This window comes from Aquila chrysaetos, chromosome 3, assembly GCF_900496995.4.
Source record: "Aquila chrysaetos chrysaetos chromosome 3, bAquChr1.4, whole genome shotgun sequence".
Taxonomy (NCBI): Eukaryota; Metazoa; Chordata; class Aves; order Accipitriformes; family Accipitridae; genus Aquila; species Aquila chrysaetos.
In genome coordinates, this window is record NC_044006.1 from 51,679,834 (window position 1) to 51,700,687 (window position 20,854).

Here is a 20,854-nt window from a genome sequence, read left to right on the forward strand (position 1 = left end):
CTCAAGAACTGCTTCCAACTGAAGGCACTACACTCTCTTCATGAAGCTGACGCCGTTTGTTATTAACTGTCACCCAAAAATGCAGGATTTTTTTTTAGGTATACATCAAAAGTACTGAAAGTTTGGAACTTTAAGTCATTTGCTTTCTTATCAGAATAGCTGTGCATTTCTTTGAATACTACCAGATATTAAAACTGTTTCCAATAAAGCATCAGTCCATGGTTTCATTACGAGATCTACCTGAAGTAGACATTTTCTGACACAACTCTTGTAACTGGATGAAGGGACCATCTCACCAGTACTTAGTATAATTAGACAGCGGACTACATGTTCAGCATACTGTTTTAGGCTCCTTGCAGAACAGACTGCAATTGCCAGGGCTGGTTGCTTTGGGAAGACAGTCAGAGCAAAGAGTAAAGGCCAGTACTCCCCACAATTCTCAGGTTTTGTTTTTTCATCACAGATAGTTTGCTGTAGCTTCCTTTTTTTTTTTGGTTCACTCTCTTCTAGCTAATTAGCCGTTGAATCTTTCTCTTACAGGAGACTGTACACAAAGCTATACCTTTTTCCTTAACCATGATGCAAAATTAAGAAATGTCTTTGCAGTGCAGATAAGTGTATCAGTAAGGTGAGACTGGAAAATGTTGCTAAGTCACTGAAGCGGTTCTGCAGGCACATTCACATTATACTTCAACAGTGCTGTGATAACACCAAAAAAACCCCACCTGAAAACCCTCTATTCCATGACATTGCTGTTGTTATGATCTTCGCTAAAAAATACCCTACAATCTCACTACTAGGCTTTTAGCAGAGGTGGCAAGTGCACTGGCAATTCATGCACAGGTTCCCCCTCAGCATTTAATGGTCATAATTGTGCTTCCATGTTTAAGAAAAACTCCCCTAAGTCATCTCAATTTGACAAGCTGTTTCACATTATGTGCCACCTTATTTTGCTGTATTACACCACTCTCAGGTTTTGTATGTTACAAACCTTTCCCATTCACCTTTGCTTCTTTCCAGTTTACTTGCTGCCACACACCCATGAGAAAAGGAAGCACTGCCTGTCAGTTTTGCAGCTCTCCTGATGCCCACTCTGTTCAGCACTGCCAAATGTAGCATAAGAGCAGAAAAATTAGTATCTGTGCACTTCTTCAGGTCATTGCCATCACTGCGTCTGTCCAGTTGCCCTGTTATCAGTGCATGCTGATACCTTATTTTCTATTCCCTATGTGCTAACTAAATGGTGCAGAAGACGACACGTGACTCAGTGGTGTTGTAATGGTGGTTTCCAGCACTGTCATCTGCCAATCTTGTGCAGTATAATTTACGTAGTATAGCACAGTATAGTTCGGTTTGATACCCCATCATGTGCTGTCAGGAATTCTTATATGCAAGCTCAGTGAACTGAATCAGAGGTGGTGGTGTAACTCCTGGAAATCTGCTATCAGTACTACTAAGCTAATTTACTGATGAAGTTCATGATGGTAGCATGACAAAGGGCTGCACAATGTCAGAGAGTCCCCAAAATATCTTATTTCTGATGGTAACACTGATGTCTGCACCAAATATATGGATATGGATATTAGAGAAGCAGTTGATTCAGAGCAAGGTATTTAAAATGTAATTTATTCTACAGTTGCATTTTTTCACTTAAGGAATTTAATCAAATCTGAGGTCTGAAAGGGGCATGAGGGACAGTCGTCCTTTTCTTCTGCTGGTGTTTTTTTTCAGATAGTGAAACGAAAGATAAAATTTTGACCTTCATTTTCAAAGTAATCCAAGCCAGTCATTAAAAGACAACTATTATTCAGCAAGTCACCAAGTGATGTTGTATCTTCGAATTCCAGTGCTAATAAAAGACAAAGAATTTGATCTAGTATTTCATGATTATAGTACCACTCTTGTTTAAATGAGAACAAAAAATACCTTATACCGGAGAGAAGTCACGCCATGCTTACCCTTAACAGACATTTTTGCTACACCCTCCTGGCAGGTTTACCTTGCACTGCAAAAATTCTTGCAGCTAAAGCAAGCTCCACACCCTTGGGAGCATTATATTTATCATATAAGAATATATTACAGAGTTTTTAAGACCAAAATTTCTCTTTCAAAGCCTTTTGACGAATTACCACTACAATATTTTATTAGTTAAGTATCTGCATACACAAATAAGTTTGTTAATTCTTACTTTTCTAGGTGTACAAGTGTATCTTCTAAAAATGGGTGGCAGCAAATCCTCCTATAAGTTGGCCAGGTGAAGCAGATACTCCACGCAACACGGCCCAGAGGAGATGCCTCCTCTCCTCTCAGGTGTCAGCCACAGTTTTAAGGAAAACTGTGATGGGACATATGGCACATCTAGATTTTGTTGTCTCATACAATAAAGCAGCAAGCTATCAAAAGCAAAGAGTGAGATCAGACAGAAAGATCTGTGGAGAGAACAACCAGAGAATGAACAGCATTTACAGAGCCTTTAAGGATATGAAGCTCTACATTTCACATGTTATTTAGTTACTACAAATAATAAAACACAATAAACAAAATCCACAGATAATACTGTAACAAAATAAACTCAGTGGGAAAAAAAGCACCACAGTAAATTCTTCAGTCTTTTGAGTGATGAACATGCTCTATGTAAAACAGTGAGAAAAATTTATAAACTGACAACTAAAGGAGAAGCTTTTTTTTAAATTATTTTTTAATGTAATGCAAAATGCCAATTATATTGCCCAAGCAAACTAAGGTTAAAAAATGAAATTATGTCCTATGCCATCAACAAAACTAACTACAGCCTGGGAAGTGTCCAGAAACAACACAGGGGGGAAAAAAAGAAGAGAAGACAACCAGAAGCTACATTTAAAAAAAAAAAAAAAAAAAATCTACAAGGCAGACTACAATGCTCAGATAACATCAGGAAGTCAATTGAGGCAAAATGGCAAAGAGAGGGTTCAACTGCATATTTCGGATAATGCTATACTGCAGGACTACTGATGCAGTGGTAAGCAGTTAGCTCTTAAAAAAAAAGGCCACAAACCTGCCCTGCAGCTTCTTGGAGTTCCAAAAGCTGCAAGTGCAGCGCTACTGTGTACCACCTGCATTGGCTTATGAAAGCTGGGGCACCCAGCCAGGGCAGGGTCCTGAGTGCTGATGAGGCTCCAACTCAGCCTACGCTCCCACCCCGTCACCTGGCTGGGGTAGGAGACCCCCACTGCTCCACCACCACCCTGGCCAAGCCCCCGTGGTTTTCATTGCTGTGGATTAACTATATATGGACTAACTACAGGGGTTGTCCAGGATTTACGAGACACAAGCAACCCTCTGGACTAGAAAAATAAAATAAATAACATAGATCATACATAGCCACGAGCCTTGCTCTAACAGATCCACTTTTAAGCCAAAGGAGTGAAGAACAATTTACTTTATACTTACTCACTATCTTTCAGTTTTAATCCTTATATTCAAAGTGCTACTCAAAAAACTTCCCACTAATCTCTCTCACGTTTTATAAATTGCTGTTGGTCATCTTTGGCCATACACATTGGCCTCTCTTGTGGGAGTTCTTGAGCTTTACAAAATCAGCAAGATGCCTCTCTCCATCATTATCGGAAGGATTTCATAGATAAACTAGACAATGTTAGCAGCTTGGTACGTTTTACAAAGTGAGTAATTTTAAGATTGCACTGAAGGTGTACAGCAGAGTGTGGAATTATTTACCAGACTGACCAGGGTTTTTGAGTATTTGGCCTCAACCAAGTGCTCAGCTCACATTTCTGTTCCAACCAAGGCTTACCCAGCTGCAGGACAGCAAGAGCCATACAGACTTCAGCTACTGCTATATGCAAAATGTTAGCGGGCTTTACCTCCGCTGCAAATGAACACTGCTCCTCAACAGTTTTATTTTTGTACAGGCTGCTTTTAATTTCTCCTCTTAATCATAAATATTTAACTAATAATATTTGTTTAAAAATTTCCACCAAATTTTTTTGTATTTTTAAATGTTACTTAGAAGGTTAGGTCAATCTGCTCATGCTGTTAACACAACAAAACATGTCCAAAAAAAACCCTTAAAATCCTTTCCTAGATAGCTATTTTGGTTGACAGTGGTGGGTCTAGGTTCTCATTTACAGGAAACATTAAAAGGCTACTATCAATCCTTAAATTAAACTTAACTATCTGTAATTACAGGTAAAACTTCAAGCTGTATTCAATGAGCTCTTGTTAAAATATTCATATATATTTAAACAACATTAACTATTACAGTCAGGGAGAACCTACTGGGGCTGCTGCACCACCTTTGGATCTGTAAAACCTTTTGCACTCTTGCACCTCATGCACTCTTTTAATTTCATAAATAATAGAAGAAGTCGTTTAGTATATTTTACAAATAATAAAATTAAAAGAATTCATCTTGGATGCAATTTAGCTGCTTGCTTTGCCAAAGTTCACTATCAGGAAAATATTTTTTTTCTGATTTAAATGAGGCCACAGAACCACAGGATGGTTGAGGTTGGAAGGAACTTGTGGAGGTCATCTGGTCCAACCCCCCTGCTCAAGCAGGGCCACCTAGAACTGGTTGCCCAGGACCATGTGCAGATGGTTTCCGAGTACCATCTCCAAGGATGGAGACTCCACAACCTCTCTGGGCAACCTGTGCCAGTGCTCAGTCACCATCAGAGGGAAAAAGTGTTTCCTGATGTTCAGACAGAACCTCCTGTCTTTCAGTTTGTGCCCATCACCTCTGATCCTGTCACTGGGCACCACTGAAAAGAGCCTGGCTCCATCTTCTTTGTACCCTCTCTTCAGGTATTTATGCACATTAATAAGATCCCCCCAACCCTCCTCTTCTCTAGGCTAAACAGTCCCAGCTCTCTCAGCCTTTCCTCATAGGAGAGATGCTCCAGTCCTGTAATGGTCTTCATGGACCTTTCATAGAATCATTTAGGTTGGAAAAGACCTTTAAGATCATCAAGCCCAACCATCAACCATGCCCACTAAGCCATGTCCTGAAGTGCCTTGTCTACATGCTTTTTGAATACTTCCAGGGATGGTGACTCAACCACTTCCCTGGGCAGCCTGTTCCAATGCCTGACAGCCCTTGCAGTAAAGAAATTCTTCCTAATATCCAATCTAAATCCAATCTTTGTTGGACTCTCTCCAGTATGTCCATGTCTCTCTTGTACCGGGGAGCCCAGAACAGGAACCAGTACTCCAGGTGTGGCCCCACCAGTGCTGAATAGAGAGGAAGGATCATGTCCCTCAACCTGCTGGCAACACTCCTCCTAATGCAGCCCAGGATACCATTAGCCTTCCTTGCTACAAGGGCACATTGCTGGCTCATGTTCAACATAGTGTTTGCTCTCCAGGACCCCAGAACCTCTTCTGCAAAGCTGCTTTCCAGCTGGGTGGCCCCAGCATACACTGGTGCATGGGGCTTTTCCTCCCCAGGTGCAGGATTTTGCACTTCTCCCCGTTGAACTTCATGAGGTTCCCGTCTGCCCACTTCTCTGTTCAGCCAGTTTTCAGTCCACCTCACCGTCTGCTCATCCAGCCCATACTTCATCAGCTTCTCTGTGAGGATGTTAAGCCAAAAGCCTTACTGAAGTGAATGTAGACAAGATCCATTGCTCTCCCCTCATCTATCAAGCCAGTCATTTCATTGTAGAAGGTTATGAGGTTGGTAAAGCGTAACTTCCCCTTTACAATGGTCAAGACTTACTGGTAATGACTGTGTCATGCGCTTGTAGTAAACCACAGTAAGTCTTAGCAGTTATTTTGGATCTACAGCTGTTAAGGTTGGAAATTGCTTTCATGGCCATACAGAGACAAGGGGAAAAAGAAAAAAAACAAACAGAAAGAAAAAAATAACACCTCCATTTAATGGTATTCCCTTAAATATCAACATGAAAGAAATGTGCAAAACATCAAGGTGGCAATTTTTAGTCAACATACCAGACTAATAAAGGGGAGGTAAAACTGAGCAGCTACTTCAGAGCAAAAAGGCTGGACAAATAGGAGTAAAGAACTACGTGGACTGCTAACCCCATGCTCCCAAACACCATACTGAAACATTCTCATTTGCATTAGTGCACTTTGCCACACTTCTAAATTACCAGCTTTTTCAAAAGTGCTCTAAATCTCTAGATTCATGGGTTCTCTCTGGTTTGCCCTTGCAAAAAAATACAGTATTAAAATATTCTGAGTATTCTGTTTAAGCAGTCCATGCACAATAAAATCTACTGGACAGTCACCCAAGTCAACATTAATGAACAGGTATCTTTGGGCTGCTAAGGCGGCAGAGCTAACAGGTAAATGTTTTAATATGTCAGAATCTACATATCTACAGAGTCTAAATATGTCAGTATCTAAATATGTCAGAGTCCATCTTAAAGATGACTGCAAGCTTATAAAGATGTAAAGACGATTACAAGCTGGATAAAACCTTGGGAATTTTTTTATCATAAAGGCCATGATCTAGATGAATTAGACAGGAGTTTGATAGCACGACTTTTAAAAGCCTCTATAGCTTATTGCTTTTAAACAAATAATGTGAATTGTAAATTTGAAATACAGTATTTTATCAAATAAAAGGCCCTAGGTCTACATGCAGCATAGTCTGAATATTAAAAGATATCCTTTCAATGTGAACCAGCATCTTATGCCCTTGAGATTATGCACTGAATACTAAGGCAGATGGAAACTGCAGAGAGGAACATAAAAAGTTACAGATGTGCATAGACTGAGAAGTGCACCTGTATGCATAATAACGCAACGCAAACGGGTCTCAGAGATAAATTCTGTATTCACACCTTCCACTGACTTTATCATACGGAAATATCTGAGTGATCTGACAGGTCTCTTGAATCAACTCTAGTGAGTAAAATTAGCTTCTGCTCTCACTAGAATACTTTCTATATAAAAAAGGACATCACAGAATAACAGCTATCGCTTTGTACCATTTAATTACAGGAGCGTCTGATACTTTTTTTAATAGATTATTTGTGGTCTGCAAATTCAACAGTGCTGAAGGAAATTCTAACCCTTAACAGAATTAATAGACACTGTTAGACAATACAGTAGTCTATTTGGAACACAGTAAAAGAGTGCCTGCTATTACAGTTCTTTAATCTTAGTCGGAAAATGCTCAATTCCACCTTAAAAGTGGAATGCTGCCCCTTAGCCTTCAGGTGCTTTTCCTTTCTGGATATACCAGAGAAGCAATTATGCTCTTTTTCAGGCTTTGTCATCCCTCACTGAGCAAGATAAATTTCTTAAGCTCCCTGTTTTATGATAGAATTAACCAAGAAAAAGACAGATAAGAGCAGCAAGTTGCTGCAACTCTTCCTGCAAGCTCACTCGCCTTGAGCAGAATCCACCAGACATGTTCCAGATGAAGTCTCCTTAGCGAGTTATAAAATGACACTCACTACCACTACCAAAATATTTTGCTTCATGTATCTAGAATGCTATTTCCCCTCCACACAGCTGCATCGCACCGCAGGTTACTGCTGTCATTCTGTGCAAGCGAGACACAGAGTGGCTTTCTCCTTAGCTGTCATCCCCTACAAATGAATCACTAGTTTACTATAAAACTTCTTAGCTCATAAATCCATCCCTACTACTCAAGTCCTCCCAGTCATCCATATTTTACTGTAATCCTATGCAACGATAAGGCTTCCCCACTTTCCGTCAAAAGCAACCGTCATTAGCACACTGCAACTTTCTGAGACAGAACTACTGAAATTTTTAACAGTCTTCTATCTTATCAAAGGCAGACATTATATGCTACCTCTCATAAATCCGTTTACGTGTATGACACTTTTCCATTTGCCTCCCTGCCTTGATTCTTTTTAGGTTTTTTTCTATTGCTTTGCTACAGGAAAAAAAAAATAATAATTTTCAAGCTGCCAGAACCACCTCTTCTCTACGTTATGAAAAATAGCTACTGCATTTGCTGTTCCGCAGTTAAATACCATCTCTATTTTGATAGTGTTCTGTTTGTTTTGAAATGTTTGCTACAAGACTTTCTAAAATACAGCTTCTTTCACCAAGCCCCGTACAAACCTCAGCACTAGGAACTTCTAGGTTTCATCTTCGTTTCCCTGTAAGAATTTCCACTGTAAGAGTTTCCACCTGTATGCTTTTATTTCACTCTTAATCCCGATTTCATGTTCAACACAACCAACTGCACCAAAAATGAAGGCAAAATATTAATACAAGCTGGGGATGATAGCTCTGATCATAACCTCATGCTCACTGCATAACGCCCAGCTTCCTTTCTTGTTTCATTTTTAATGGATAAATAGCTTTTAACTACTTGGATTATTTTCCTTTACAAGGTCAAACTCAGCTTGGCTTTCGGCAACATCTTAATCACACTTAAGACTTTTGAACTCTATGACAGTCTTCATTTTTTTAAACAACTACTTTTGCCACTCCTTGCAAGTTCTTGGCTAGCTTCTGATATTCTCTTTGGCTGGCTTTTCTTCTGATTAGGTCTGCAATTATTCTGCTCGTGTATTCTGCTTTTTCTTGGGATGCAAATCCTACATACTTTTTCTAATTCTGAATCAAAGAGGTTCCAAGAACCCCACCGTTAGCTACCTTTGCTCTTTGGTTCAACTAATTTCAAACCATTTCCCTACAGTTTCTCAGTCTGCATTTTTGAAATTCAAAACCTTTAACTGGAAACCCCTTTCAATCTAAACCACATAAACCTCTGATGCCAATTATTCAATCCAAACTCGGTTTCTACAAACGGCTCTTCTAGAATGTCCTCAATGCTTATAAAACCCAGTTTAAAGCAACATTATTTCGTTTTAGTTCAGTAACGGTGCGTGAACATTGCATCCAGGAATAACTGGTCCCTAGAACTAGTAGTGAAATTATGACCTATACAAGAGTTAAAGTCTCCACAGCATATAGTGGTAGGCAAGTAACTTTATTCCATCTACTGTATTCCAATAATTCCATGTATACCTAATACAAGAAAACTCTTTTGCACTTGAAATTACTGTGTGTGAAAGACTCATCCAGTGAAAGTATACAATTCCAACTCAGCAATACACTTCATGCATGTGATAACCACGTAGAACAAACTGACCTTTTAATAACCAAAACAGCAACTTGTTCTGGAATGCTTTATCCTGTCACTATTGCTCTTTATCTGAGAGCATCCAGTCTTTGAATCCTTAATATTTACTTCTCATTCCTTTCCCTGACAAATATACATAAAAGTTTGTGCCTTTTGTAACAAATGTAACTGAAATAAAAGACCAGGTCCCAGAAATGCTCTATATATCCTACCACCAGAACAAAGAACCTGGTTTTACGTTAACTTTTACAAATAATGAAAGTTAGCATCACAATCCTTGCAGTACAACACATATTATTACTACTTAAGCCTGTAGAATTTCCCATACTTCACAATACCTGAAAAAAGTATAAGATCATTTTATGTAGCAGAATACATGTTTCAAGCTACCCAAGCAATAGCTCAGTATGTGAAACTACTTCACAAGTCAAGATTAATGGAATTAATTACCAACTTGCTGCCCATTTTACAGAATCCAAATACCAGCACAAAGGTTCAGTGATTTATTCAACATTACAGGAGACATAGCCTAAGCCTACTTAACACCTAGTTTCATGCTTTAGCCAAAACTACCATCCACTCCTAATGTTGTAAACAAAGCATGGTCACAGGAGCTAGAGTAGAGAACCAAATCTAAGGAAAGCAAAATATTCTTTCAGTGATTTCAGAAGGAAGCTACACATCTTTCACATCTTTCTTTATCTGTAAAGTTTCTTAATCAACCCATTCAAATGTGAATTAATTTCTCAGATTCTGTAATCATTTTAAATCTGATATAGCCTGAGGATCTTTCTGCAAGTCCTGTCTTCCACATCTGCCTTCAACCAATGTCCTAACACCCACTGGGACTACTTTATTCATACAATCATAGGCTCACTGAGGTTCGAAGGGAGATCCGGAGGTCATCTAAATCCAACTCCATATTCACTTAAGTAAAACACAAATAGAAGCAGTGGCAAGTTTGGAGCCCAGGACTGTAGAGTGCTTGTAGATGGGTAACCTTCACTTATGACTTCTATGATGCAAAATAGTTCATCAACATTTTGACAACAACAGGTAAACACCATACTAAACACTGAATCAGGCAAAGAAACACTTTCTTTTTCAAGAAATTTCAAAACTTGAAAATGTTTCCAGCATACTTTATTTTGATGCTTACCAAACAAACAATAATATTTTAGAGAGTAAAAAATTTCCAAAGTAGTGTCAGATTGTTTCAGATTCCTTCTTTGCCACTATTTACATTCCCAAATACATTTTAGTGAGAGAAATGAGGAATAACTGAAATAAAGACTTGCTCCTTGAACTGATGTTTAGTAAGAAAAATCACCATCTAGTTCATAAGAAATTTCAAAACAATGGTTAAACACAAATGTCATTTATATTTTACACTAAACTACAGTCACAGCACTTCTTGTAAAACCTCTTTAAAGGCTCACTTCAAAAAAAAAAGAGAGGGAAGCACAAATTCGGATTCCTGAAGACCATTTGAACAAAACACGATCTGCAAAACTGAAGTGTTGAAGGGTATAAGATTCAGTCATACTGCCCAACAAAAGAGAGGAAGAACATATGAGGCACAGGCACTAGTGATCATAATCCCTTCGTATGGAATTAGCTGAAGCATGGAAGAGCCGTTTGCTATATCCCTTCCATTCCTGTTACCTTCTCTCACACCTACCCCAAAACTCAGAGAAGTCTGCAGAGAGGTCCCTTCACCACCACTGCACCCTATGGAACCCCGAAAACTGCAGCAGCAGCTTGGGCTAAAATCCCTCACTGCACCACAAGTTACCAGCTGTCTGCCATCCGGTCTGATCACATACTACCCCACCCTCTCCAACCTCTTAGCCAGGGAGGGCCAAGTCAGCAGAGCAGAAGGCTGCAAAAGGAGGCTCAGCAAGAGACACCAATTGCTGCTAGCACCTTTAAATGGTTTAACGTATACCTGGTGCCAGAAATAGGGCACTAACTGAAGATGCAGCCATCAGCTATCAAGATACCAGACATTCTGGACTTGGAGAGAGGAGAAGAGGTGAACGTTACTCTTCCATCCTAATTCTATCCAGGATGAATGAAGCATGACTCAAAAGGGACTATGATTTGGACAATCAATACATTTCCATTTGCTAGAGTGTGGAAAGCCATGAGCTAATGAATTTTGCACTACTGGCAAACCTTGTCCAATTAGCCCACAACGTTTGGGAAGCAGCATATAACCCAACCCCCAGGAAACCCTGCAAAACTCAACAAAAGGCCAATAAATCACAGAGTTTCTGCTTTTTTGTGTAGAAGAGTATCCCTGGTAAGACCAGGGTATTTTTTTCCTCATTACATTTACTTAACTTTTTCAGCTGTTACACTTGCCTTGGAGAGTTTCAGTTCTATCTCTGAGCAGAAACACAACACCCCAACACAAGAACAGGCCAGTGCTGATGAAGGCCTCTATATTCCTATATAAATACTCATATCAACTGCTATTATCAATGTGCACATCCCTTGTTTAGCAACACACTCATGCCCACTGCCGCTAACAGCACCAACTCTTGGGCCCTTTTAGGCTACTTTTTTATTGAACAGCACCAAGCTGACTTAACCTCCCACAGACACGCACAACTGCTCATGTCAGCGATGCCACACTCCAAATACCTAGAAACTCTCCAAGCCTGCAATGGCCCCTGGGCAGCCACCTACTCCTAAAGGAACTTTCAACAGAGATGAGATCAGCAAACATCCCATAATCCTAGAGCACAGTAAATGACCCATGGAGCATGGGATCTCTGATAGCAAAATTACAGACTGTAACAGAGTAGAATTTCCTGCATTTGTTGACTTGAGTATTTATAGCAAGTTTCTCAGTAACTGGGGGTTTTTTCCTGCTTGAGAGATGAGCAGAATTCAGTCTTTATCAGTTTGATGAGTAAGATTTTATTTATTCATCATTCTGCCTATACTTCATTACTTCTCACAGTCCACAGCATTTCCCCTAACGGGACAGAAAGGATTCCCCTTGGTGGTAACTGAAATCTCTTTGCCCTTCAGTCTCAGCACTCTTCTCATTTACTTCTTAACAAGTCTACCTGAAAAATCCTTTGGTAAAATAGTTCAAAGATGTTTATGTAAACCTGTTGAGACCTTCAAGTAACAACTTTATGGCAATAACTACTCACTCATTTCACAGGTTACACATTCAAATGCCAATTTTGTTAATTATTTCAGAGCTCACCTGTAGGAGAAGAATGGCAGTACGATACTGTGAAATCAATGCTAAACATCTAGAGTTTGGGTTGGACTTTTCACATCATTATCTAGCAGAGTAGTTAAGTACAAATTGCTTCGTTTTAATAAAGACAAATCAGTTTTCAACAGTTCAGAAAATACTCCTACATTGCTTTGTATCTTCCTCTCTCTCAGTTATGCTATGCATGAGACGATGTTCAGGAAAGTATTAATGAAACCAGTTATGCCCACTAACACACAAAATTGCCTAGAAAAGAAGCATTTTTAAATAGTTGCTGTCTATTCAGCTAGCAAGCATCATCCCCACGTAACGGATGGGTACGGGGAGCGATCAGGTAAGTTCACCCACTAGCACTGTGCGAGGGGACAGAACTCAAAAGTCCCCCTTGCCCTCTGCACTGCTCATTGGTACCTATCTGCTGGGCAGAAACTGCTTGCCAGAGCCAGTTCATAACCTCCTAGCAGCATGCCGAATTGGCAGCACTGTCAGAGAGGCAGCACAAGAGCCCAGAGACTCAAGAGCCTCCAAGGACCCACGGGGGGATTCTCCAGCTGCCCTTCCCAGGTCCCTGCCCGCAGAGGCATGGCCGGGCAGTGACCTGATGCCGCTGGCAGCCTGCCTGGGCTTGCGCTGCTTGACTCTGCCAAAGGAACTACTGCAGAGAAAACGGAGGAAGGCTCGAGAAGCAGTTTTTAATTTTCCACAACTTGCGCTGCACTTCCTTCTCATAGTGCAAGCCTTCCACATAGTCTCACTTCTGTTTCCCCACATGACTAACAGATTGCATGCACTGGAGGCACCTGGGACAAAAAGCAGGGGATCTCCCAAACCTCCCAATCCCTCCTACACTGTTCTCTCTCAATGCAGCTTTTATTCTGTTTTCTTCCTATCTACAATAAAGATGCTAAAATAATTAAAGCAATGATTCTTTTACTTTGGATAAGCTTGTTAAGAGTGCATTATGCTTAAAACCATGACAAATGTACTCTTTTATTATTTACGCAAATGACTTTTAGAGCATTTTCCTGATGGACTGTTATTATTACTTGATAATATGTAATCTGAAATGAATATAGCATGAAAAAATTGAGAAGAAAAGAAAAATTTCATAACTAAATAATTGAGAGAATAGTCTTTTAGCACTCGGCATGACAGCATGATTCAGATGACAGCAATATACTGAAGTACGGATGTCACTGTTAGCTCTTTCAGAACAGTGGAGTCACTTTCTGGATCCTTATCTGATAGAACCATAATAAATATGATAAAACAAACCTCTGCACATAATTGGTAGATCTTTCAGAAGAGAGAACATCATCTTGTCTATTAGTACAGCGTGAGGGGGAAGGAGGTGGGGAGGGGACAACTTACATAATCCTTTGTAATAAAAGTTTTCTCTACTTCATCTCCCCCCAAAATATTAAAGAAAACCAGCTAGTTTAATTATGGGAATAATCTACAGGGAGCACAAACACCGTTAGAATTTTTGGTCCATGACGCAAGCCTGAATAAAATACTAACAAAACAAAATAAAAAAATCCATTATCTCAGCTTGGAATATTTTGTTTCAGTGTAAAAAATGATCTCTTTGAAGCATGAAGAACACAAGGCAGTTCCCCTCCCTCCACCCCCCCAATAAACAGATGTGAAAACCTGGTTGCTTCATTCAGCTGAAAATTTCCTAATACAAATACACATCTTACCCTCACTTAAACCACAGGTGGCATACATGCAGATTTCGTAAATCACATACTTCAGGTTTGATAGTGAAACTTCTGTTTGTTGGTTTAGTAATTTTCCTTGCTAAACTCACACAATTAATGTCAATACAGTCAATTTCAATTACATATTTTTAATCTTAAAACGTTTAGATTTCAACTACTCCATGATATATGTCTGTTTCAAGAGCCATTTCTGGAAAAATGGCTATGTTTTTGAATTGTCCATTTGAGACCACGTGCACTATAAACAACTCGGAAGTAAAATACATTTATACTTAACCAGAGACTCAGCAGCAAAAAGCTGATACAACAAAACATGACTAGTTATTCCTTCCTGAACTGAAAGTACTGAAACAACATTCTTAGCTGTAATTTCAAGGTACTTAAAAACAAACCAAAAAAGCTCTTCAAGAAACCCACCCATCATTAGGTATTTTAATCAACTGACTTCTGCCTTTCTGTAGCACTGAGATACATATACTAGATATACATATATTAATGTTTCAAAGTTTTAAAAAAGTGACAATGCTACTAGAAAAGATGATGCTAATTCAGACACAATATTAATAGTCCTCTACTAATGAGACAGAATCACACTGTTATTTCATGGCACAGTGTTTAAACACAGGGACTTTAAAGAACATCTGGTGAGAGCTGAAGAAAAGCCATTCGATCTAAAGAAGCTGTGATTTCAAATGAAACAAAACAACACAAAAAAACCCAAGCAGCACAACGGCCACCAAATACCCACTTCTACATTTCATCATGTGATTACAGTTCAGTCATGTAAGTCAAAACATGCATGTTAAAATTCTCAAACTTCAGAAAACCAGCTGTCATTCTCAATTTTTGCTGGCTTAATCAGCCGTCAAGTAGTCTAGGAAATGGCACAAGCTCATCAGAGCTCAACTTCCTTACTCCATTTAAGACTATGCTCACTGGCTGACCGTAATAAGAACATGTATCGAAAGATCCTCTGCAATCTTTTCAGAGGCAAGACAGGATGTCAAAACCTACTTGAAATAAAGTTGCATTTGAAAAAGAACCAAACTGCAGAAAAAGAACTTAGGAAACTTTACCTTAATTGGAGCACGGCTAAACTGTATTTTTCTGTTGGCTGGGATTTCATCCTCATCTGGCAATCCATTAATTTCAGAATATTCCATATCAGGTTCGTAACAGTTTTCATCACTGTCATCCTGATCATCCTGTTCTGTACCTGTCTCTCCCCAGTCAGAATTGTATCTCGATCGTACCCGATATACACTGTAGTCAGAGTGCATATATACATGGGAACTCTGAAAATTATTCACATCTTCATGCACTTCTTTTTCACTTGCCTCATCATAATGGGACTCGGTAGCATCTGAAACAGCATCTGTGGCAAAATCACCACCTGATGCTACATTTCTTGGTAATTCTGCAGCTTCCAGTCTATCAAAGATACCCTCTGCATGTTCTGACCGCTCCTTTTGCAACAAAACTTCTGTCCCTGTTTTTGATTTACTCCTAGCACAGCTGTCCACAGATCTTTCGCTGTCAATCACGTTGACCAAATCCTGTTGACTCGCTGCAGAGCTCTCAACAGAATCAGCACTTGCCTCTGTACTCTTCTTTATTTCTTCAGTTGTTTTTGAACCTGCCGAAGCGCCTGTGGATGTCTTCTGTCTCGGTGCTGAAGGCGTGCTATTCTGCTGAGAGTTCTCAACAGACACCACGCCTGTACTCTGTTTGGCTGGGGGAGACCACGTGCTAGCATCTTTCAAAGGACTGAAACCCTCAAGGTTTGGAACTGGGGAAGAGATATTTGCGACAGTAGATGAGAGGTTTAGCGGATAGTGACCAGTTACAGAGTACTCTTCATTGTTTTCTGTCTTTTCTACAACGATGACATTGTGCGAGTCAGTGTTTTCAAAAACTGCACTGAGCTGACTCACAGTTGGAGAGACAGTCTCTGTCCTTGGGCTAAGACTGTCCAGTGAATCAGTGCTGCCTCTGTGAGACTTAGAGCTGCACCACTCATCTGGAAGCTCATTGGAAACAACTTTCTCTTTCTTTGGGGAGTAGCGATTGGAATGTCCCATTTCATGAGCATTTCGCTCAAACATCTTCCGAGTTTCAGTAAACTTGGAATAGGAAGGACCGTCATGGATAGTGTCAAATCTACTAATCCTTTCCGAGACAGATGATTCCAGTTTTACAATTGAACCATCTGCTTTCTCTACAAATTCTTTGGGCCTAATTCGTCTTTGAGGTGATGGAGGGCCACCCTTCCCCCTGGTTTTAGAGGTAACTCCAGCACTTTCAGTGGGCTCCATGCCCATTTGCATAAATAAGTTCTTAATCCTATTGACATTTGAGCCATATTTCCTTCCCCTGCTCTGCGAGGCCTCTCCTTCCTCTTTCGCTTTTTGGTCCCCATCTGATTTCGGTTTGTCAAAGGTGCTTTTCAGCGCCTGGAACTCAGTTCTGTAAGCATTCCTGTGAGGAGAGGCACTTCGGAGGGTTGATCTTTCTCCTGAAGACTCCGTTTTCATCATGTTTACTCCAGGAGCGCAGAACCAGCTTACATAGTTTCTGTGGTACTGCTCTCGGTAGTTTGTCACAGCTGAGATTCTGCTTGAGGACTGTTTTTCTCAGGGGGCACTGCCCTTCAGCAGGGCCATACTGGACAGAAGATCTGGAGGCAAATATCTAAACACACGTGGTCAATTCTGACAAAGCAGTGCAACCGAAGACTCTCAAGAACAACGGCTGATTTAACCTGTAATAGAAAGGAGGGTTTCCTGAATCACGCTGGGTACTTGTACTTCTTGAAATATAAGCCACAATTTCCATTTACCTTTATTTGATGTGTTTACAAAAAAATAGTAAAAAAATACAACTTAACACTGCACAGACACATGAAAACTTGTCATCACAAACTTCTTCAAATTGATTGTTGCATAATTTGCAATCTGTAATATCATTCCATAGGGAAAGAACAGGTTATCGCATCCTACCGTTCACAAAGTATCACATCATGCCACAAACATGCATGCAAAGGAAAGGCAATGTGACAAGGAAAATAACACTACTTCTGTGTTATTGAACTTTTCTAAAAAAATAAAAATTTTTAAAAAAATCCCCAAACCAAACCTCTGAGTTACTTACATCTAACTATAAAGTAATTCATGCAAACATGATGGTTCTACTTCCCTGAGGCATTGCAAGACAACCCTTGCTCTCTCAGAGAAACATAATGGTAGAAATACCATCAAACATAATACACTTAGAAAGGCAAATTAAACTGCAGCTCGAGGGAATAAGGAAAACTGCACCCAAAGTTAACATCCTCAGCTGACATGGTAAAGAAAGTGAAATCCAGTCAGAGAAAGTTGCCCCTTGTCACGGGCAGCGGTTTTAGCACCTGGAAGGGCCTGGAGGTGCCCAAGGAGGAGCTGCAGAAACCGAGCCAGGGGCTGGATCCGCTCCCACCCCCCGGCCCGGGGGGCGCGCAGGGGCCGCCGTGCCGGAGCCGCGGAGCTCCCCGGCCTCGGCCGCCGCCGCCGCCGCCCCCGGCCCCCGCACGCCCGCGAAGGGCAGCGCAGGGCTCACCGAGACCCAGAGCCCTCTTCCTTCCCCTCCGTTCCTCCTCCCCAGCCCCGGCTCCGCGAGCCCGCGCCCGGCCGCGCCGCCGCCGCTCCCGCCGCGACGGGGACGCCTCGTTTTGGGCGCCGCAACGCACGGCGCTCGTACCAAGGCAGGGAACCCCGCCGCCGCCGCGGGAGAGGCGCGCCCCTTCCCGCGCCGCCCCGCGCTCCGGTCCCGCCGCCCCTGCCCGAGCGGGGGGCGCCGATCGCCACGGGCGATCGAGAAGGCCACTCGGCAGCGGCTCCCGGCGAGACCCGCCGCTCCCGCCGGTCGCGCAGGAGGCGATAAACTTAACCCGAGAGGACAGCGCCGGAGCCCCTGCGGCGACGGCGGCGGCTCCCCCTCGGGCGGCCGCGCCACGCCGTGCCGGCGGCGCGGGGCCCCGGGCGGCAGCACCTTGCGGCGGGGCAGAGCCCGGGCAGCCGCCCGCCGCCCCCGCGGGGCCGGGCCCCGGGAAACAAAAGCCCGGTGACAGGGCTGCTCCCCCGCGGAGCCCAGCGCGTCTCCCGCCGAGCGCGCACGCCGCCTTACCCAGCCGAGAGCCGCGGCGGGCTTCCCCCAGCCTCCCGCCTCAGCGCTGCCCCCGCTCCTCCTCCGGCCCGCGGCGGCTCGGCGCCTCTGTGGAGAACGGCCGCTGCCGCCGCCCGCCTGACAGCAGGCAGCAACCGCCGCGGTGCCTCAACGCCATTGCAGGCGACGGCAACGGCGGCGGCGGCTGGGGCACCGATACGGCTCCGCGCGCACACCCGCGGCGGCAGCGCGGGGGAGGAGAGCCGCCGCGCCCCGCCGCAGCCGCGCTCCCGCCCGCCGCCCGCCCCTCCGCCGCGGCGCGGCCGCCGCGCCCCCGCCGCGGGAGGCGCCCCGAGCCGCCGCCGCCGCCGCCCGCCGCGGGGCCGCCCGCCGCCGCCGCCGGCGGGTGACAGGTGCCTCACCTCTTCGGCGAGCCGCAGTGGTTCGCTCCGCCGGGGGGGGGCGGGGGAGGCGGCCAGCCGCGCTCCCGCTGCAGTCCGGCCCCGGGCGGTTACCGCCGAGCGGCGGAGGCCGGGCCCGGCCGCGGCCACGCCGCCTCCGCGCCCGGGCGGCGGGCTCGCCGGCGCCGAGCCCCGCTGGCTCCCCCCCCGCCGCGGTCCGCCTCCTTCCTCCTCCCGGGAACGCTTGTTTCCAGCCCGACCCGCGAGGACCGGGCCGGTTCGGTGCCCGCCTCCGCGCGGGAGGGCGCAGCGTCCCGGGTCCCGCCGGCGGCCCGCCGCAGGGAAACCCCCGCTTCTTCCCGCTGCAGGAAACCTGTGGGGCGCGCCGAGAACTCGCTACAGGTCACGACGCAGCGAACTCCCTCCCTGGCTCTTATGGTCTTTAACCCAGCCCGTATGAAAGAGTAACGTGCTGGTAACGAACCCGGGCAAACCCCTAACCAGCTCTGTGAACGCTGCTTGTTCCGGCAACCGCTGGCTGGGGCGGCGGATGGTGGTGGATTACCCTTAAGAGTACAACCACAACCGACACGCCTTTATTGTTTCGTTAGGTGGGTGAGTTCGCCACAAAAATGTTCTGGCTTTATGCAGTGAATAAGAAAACTTAATTGTGGAACGTGAAATATCTAGGTAATTTGTAAAATTGGCAATCCGAGAAGGTAATGACTGTTAATCACGTAGCAACTCCTAAGCAAAGTTCGTTAAACTGAGTGAATAAATATCCAGAAAATGGCCTGGGGATGTACGCTGCAAATTCTGAAAACTAATTATTATGCATACATAATTAAGACAGCAGTGACTGAAAATAGAGACGTTCGGTATATAGGTTCACAAACTTAATTCATTAGTTTTAATGAGACTGAAGCATGGGTATTATATACTATTCCAAGTGTTCACAGGTGTCAATCTCTAGTTAATCTCATTTGCACCAAGGGTATGCCGCTCAGAATGTTTGCCTCAATAAAGTTTAAATAACCAGCGCATTAATATTGACAGGCAAACAACAAATCTCGTAAAACAGACTGGAAAACAGCATTTTGATACATATACACGCAAGGGGCCGGGAACAGAAGTGAGGACGTTTCAGTAGTGGTTTTCCCACTGCCGGCAATAAGCCCATCCTGGTGCGTTGCGTGGCCTCCACTCAGGCTGTTGCTGCCTGAGGACAGGGGCACAGGAGGGGACAAGGGGGATTCTGGATGCCCCGTGGGCTGCTGAGCATTGCCGTGCCAAGGAACGCTAGCACAGCAGGGAGAATAAGAGCTCAGGTGAGGTGTGTAATGAGTGAGGATACAGGCAGCACCTGAGCTTCAAAAGCAGTTAGAGAAAGCTCCCCTTCTGAGACGGTTTCCCAAAGCAGAAGAATGAGGGAACAACTGTTTCACAGCTGCTTGCGGTGGTGAGGAGTCCTGCGGGTGATAACCTGCACAAGGACTAAAAATATTGCCACTAACCAGGACGTTCCCTATTAAATTCTAAACATCAGATAACACACCAGATCTGAGGCCCAGCCTCTCTGGCAGTGCCTTTCTATCGGTACGATTTTGTAGACATGAAGCTGTAAGAACACTTAGAGAGCTGCTTGACTTTTGAAGATAAAAATACATTAACAGAGCTTCAAGTGTCATTGAAGAAGCATAGAGACATAATGCAGAAATTTAAACATTTTATTTCCTTTGTGAATTTAGGCTAAGCATGCAGAGTGGTTGGAGAGCGTAGCATGTACCAGATATGTATCTGGAAGAGTTTTATAATGCACATACACAGGCAAAAAAAGGGACACAAGCAAACATTAAACAATCTATGAAATGACTGAAGCAATTTTAAAGATACTAATTCACATCTAATTATGTAAAGATAATTAGGAAAGTAGCCACTACTATATCTACATAACCAGAGCCATAAATGTTATTAAATCCTTTTTCTAACAGAAGTTTTGCAAACAAAATGGCCACTTCTGACCCGTAATATATATTTTAAACAATGTACCCAAGAACACATGTGTATTATTTCATGGCAGAATAGTACAAACTATCTCTATATTACACTTTAGTAGAAAGTAAGGAGACGAGATGACTCACTGGTGCTGACAGAAGCAGCACACAAGAAATCTCAAGTTTTTCGCAATGAGATAATATATTACATTTATGTTCTCCTTAAACGTGTCATAAGTAGACAGCATAGATGTTCAAGCAGA

The 20,854-nt window shown here is 43.1% G+C and overlaps 1 protein-coding gene across 6 annotated transcripts in view; it reads right to left on the minus strand.

Annotated features, from left to right (window-relative positions):
* PPP1R9A (protein phosphatase 1 regulatory subunit 9A) overlaps window positions 1-18,720 on the minus strand; it is a 149,986-nt gene extending 131,266 nt beyond the window's left edge. For 2 of the 6 annotated variants that reach the window (XM_030007530.2, XM_030007526.2), the window contains exons 1-2: window positions 18,218-18,468; window positions 15,133-16,817 (exon numbers count right to left, since the gene is read on the minus strand). In XM_030007530.2, the coding sequence (XP_029863390.1) occupies window positions 15,133-16,593 (1,461 nt within the window). In that variant the 5' untranslated portion in view covers window positions 16,594-16,817; window positions 18,218-18,468. Of the gene's footprint in view, window positions 1-15,132; window positions 16,818-17,206; window positions 17,337-18,217; window positions 18,469-18,618 lie in introns of those variants that run through there. The other 4 variants (XM_030007528.1, XM_030007532.2, XM_030007531.2 and 1 more) reach the window with 4 other exon arrangements.
* Window positions 18,721-20,854: the final 2,134 nt, after the last annotated feature.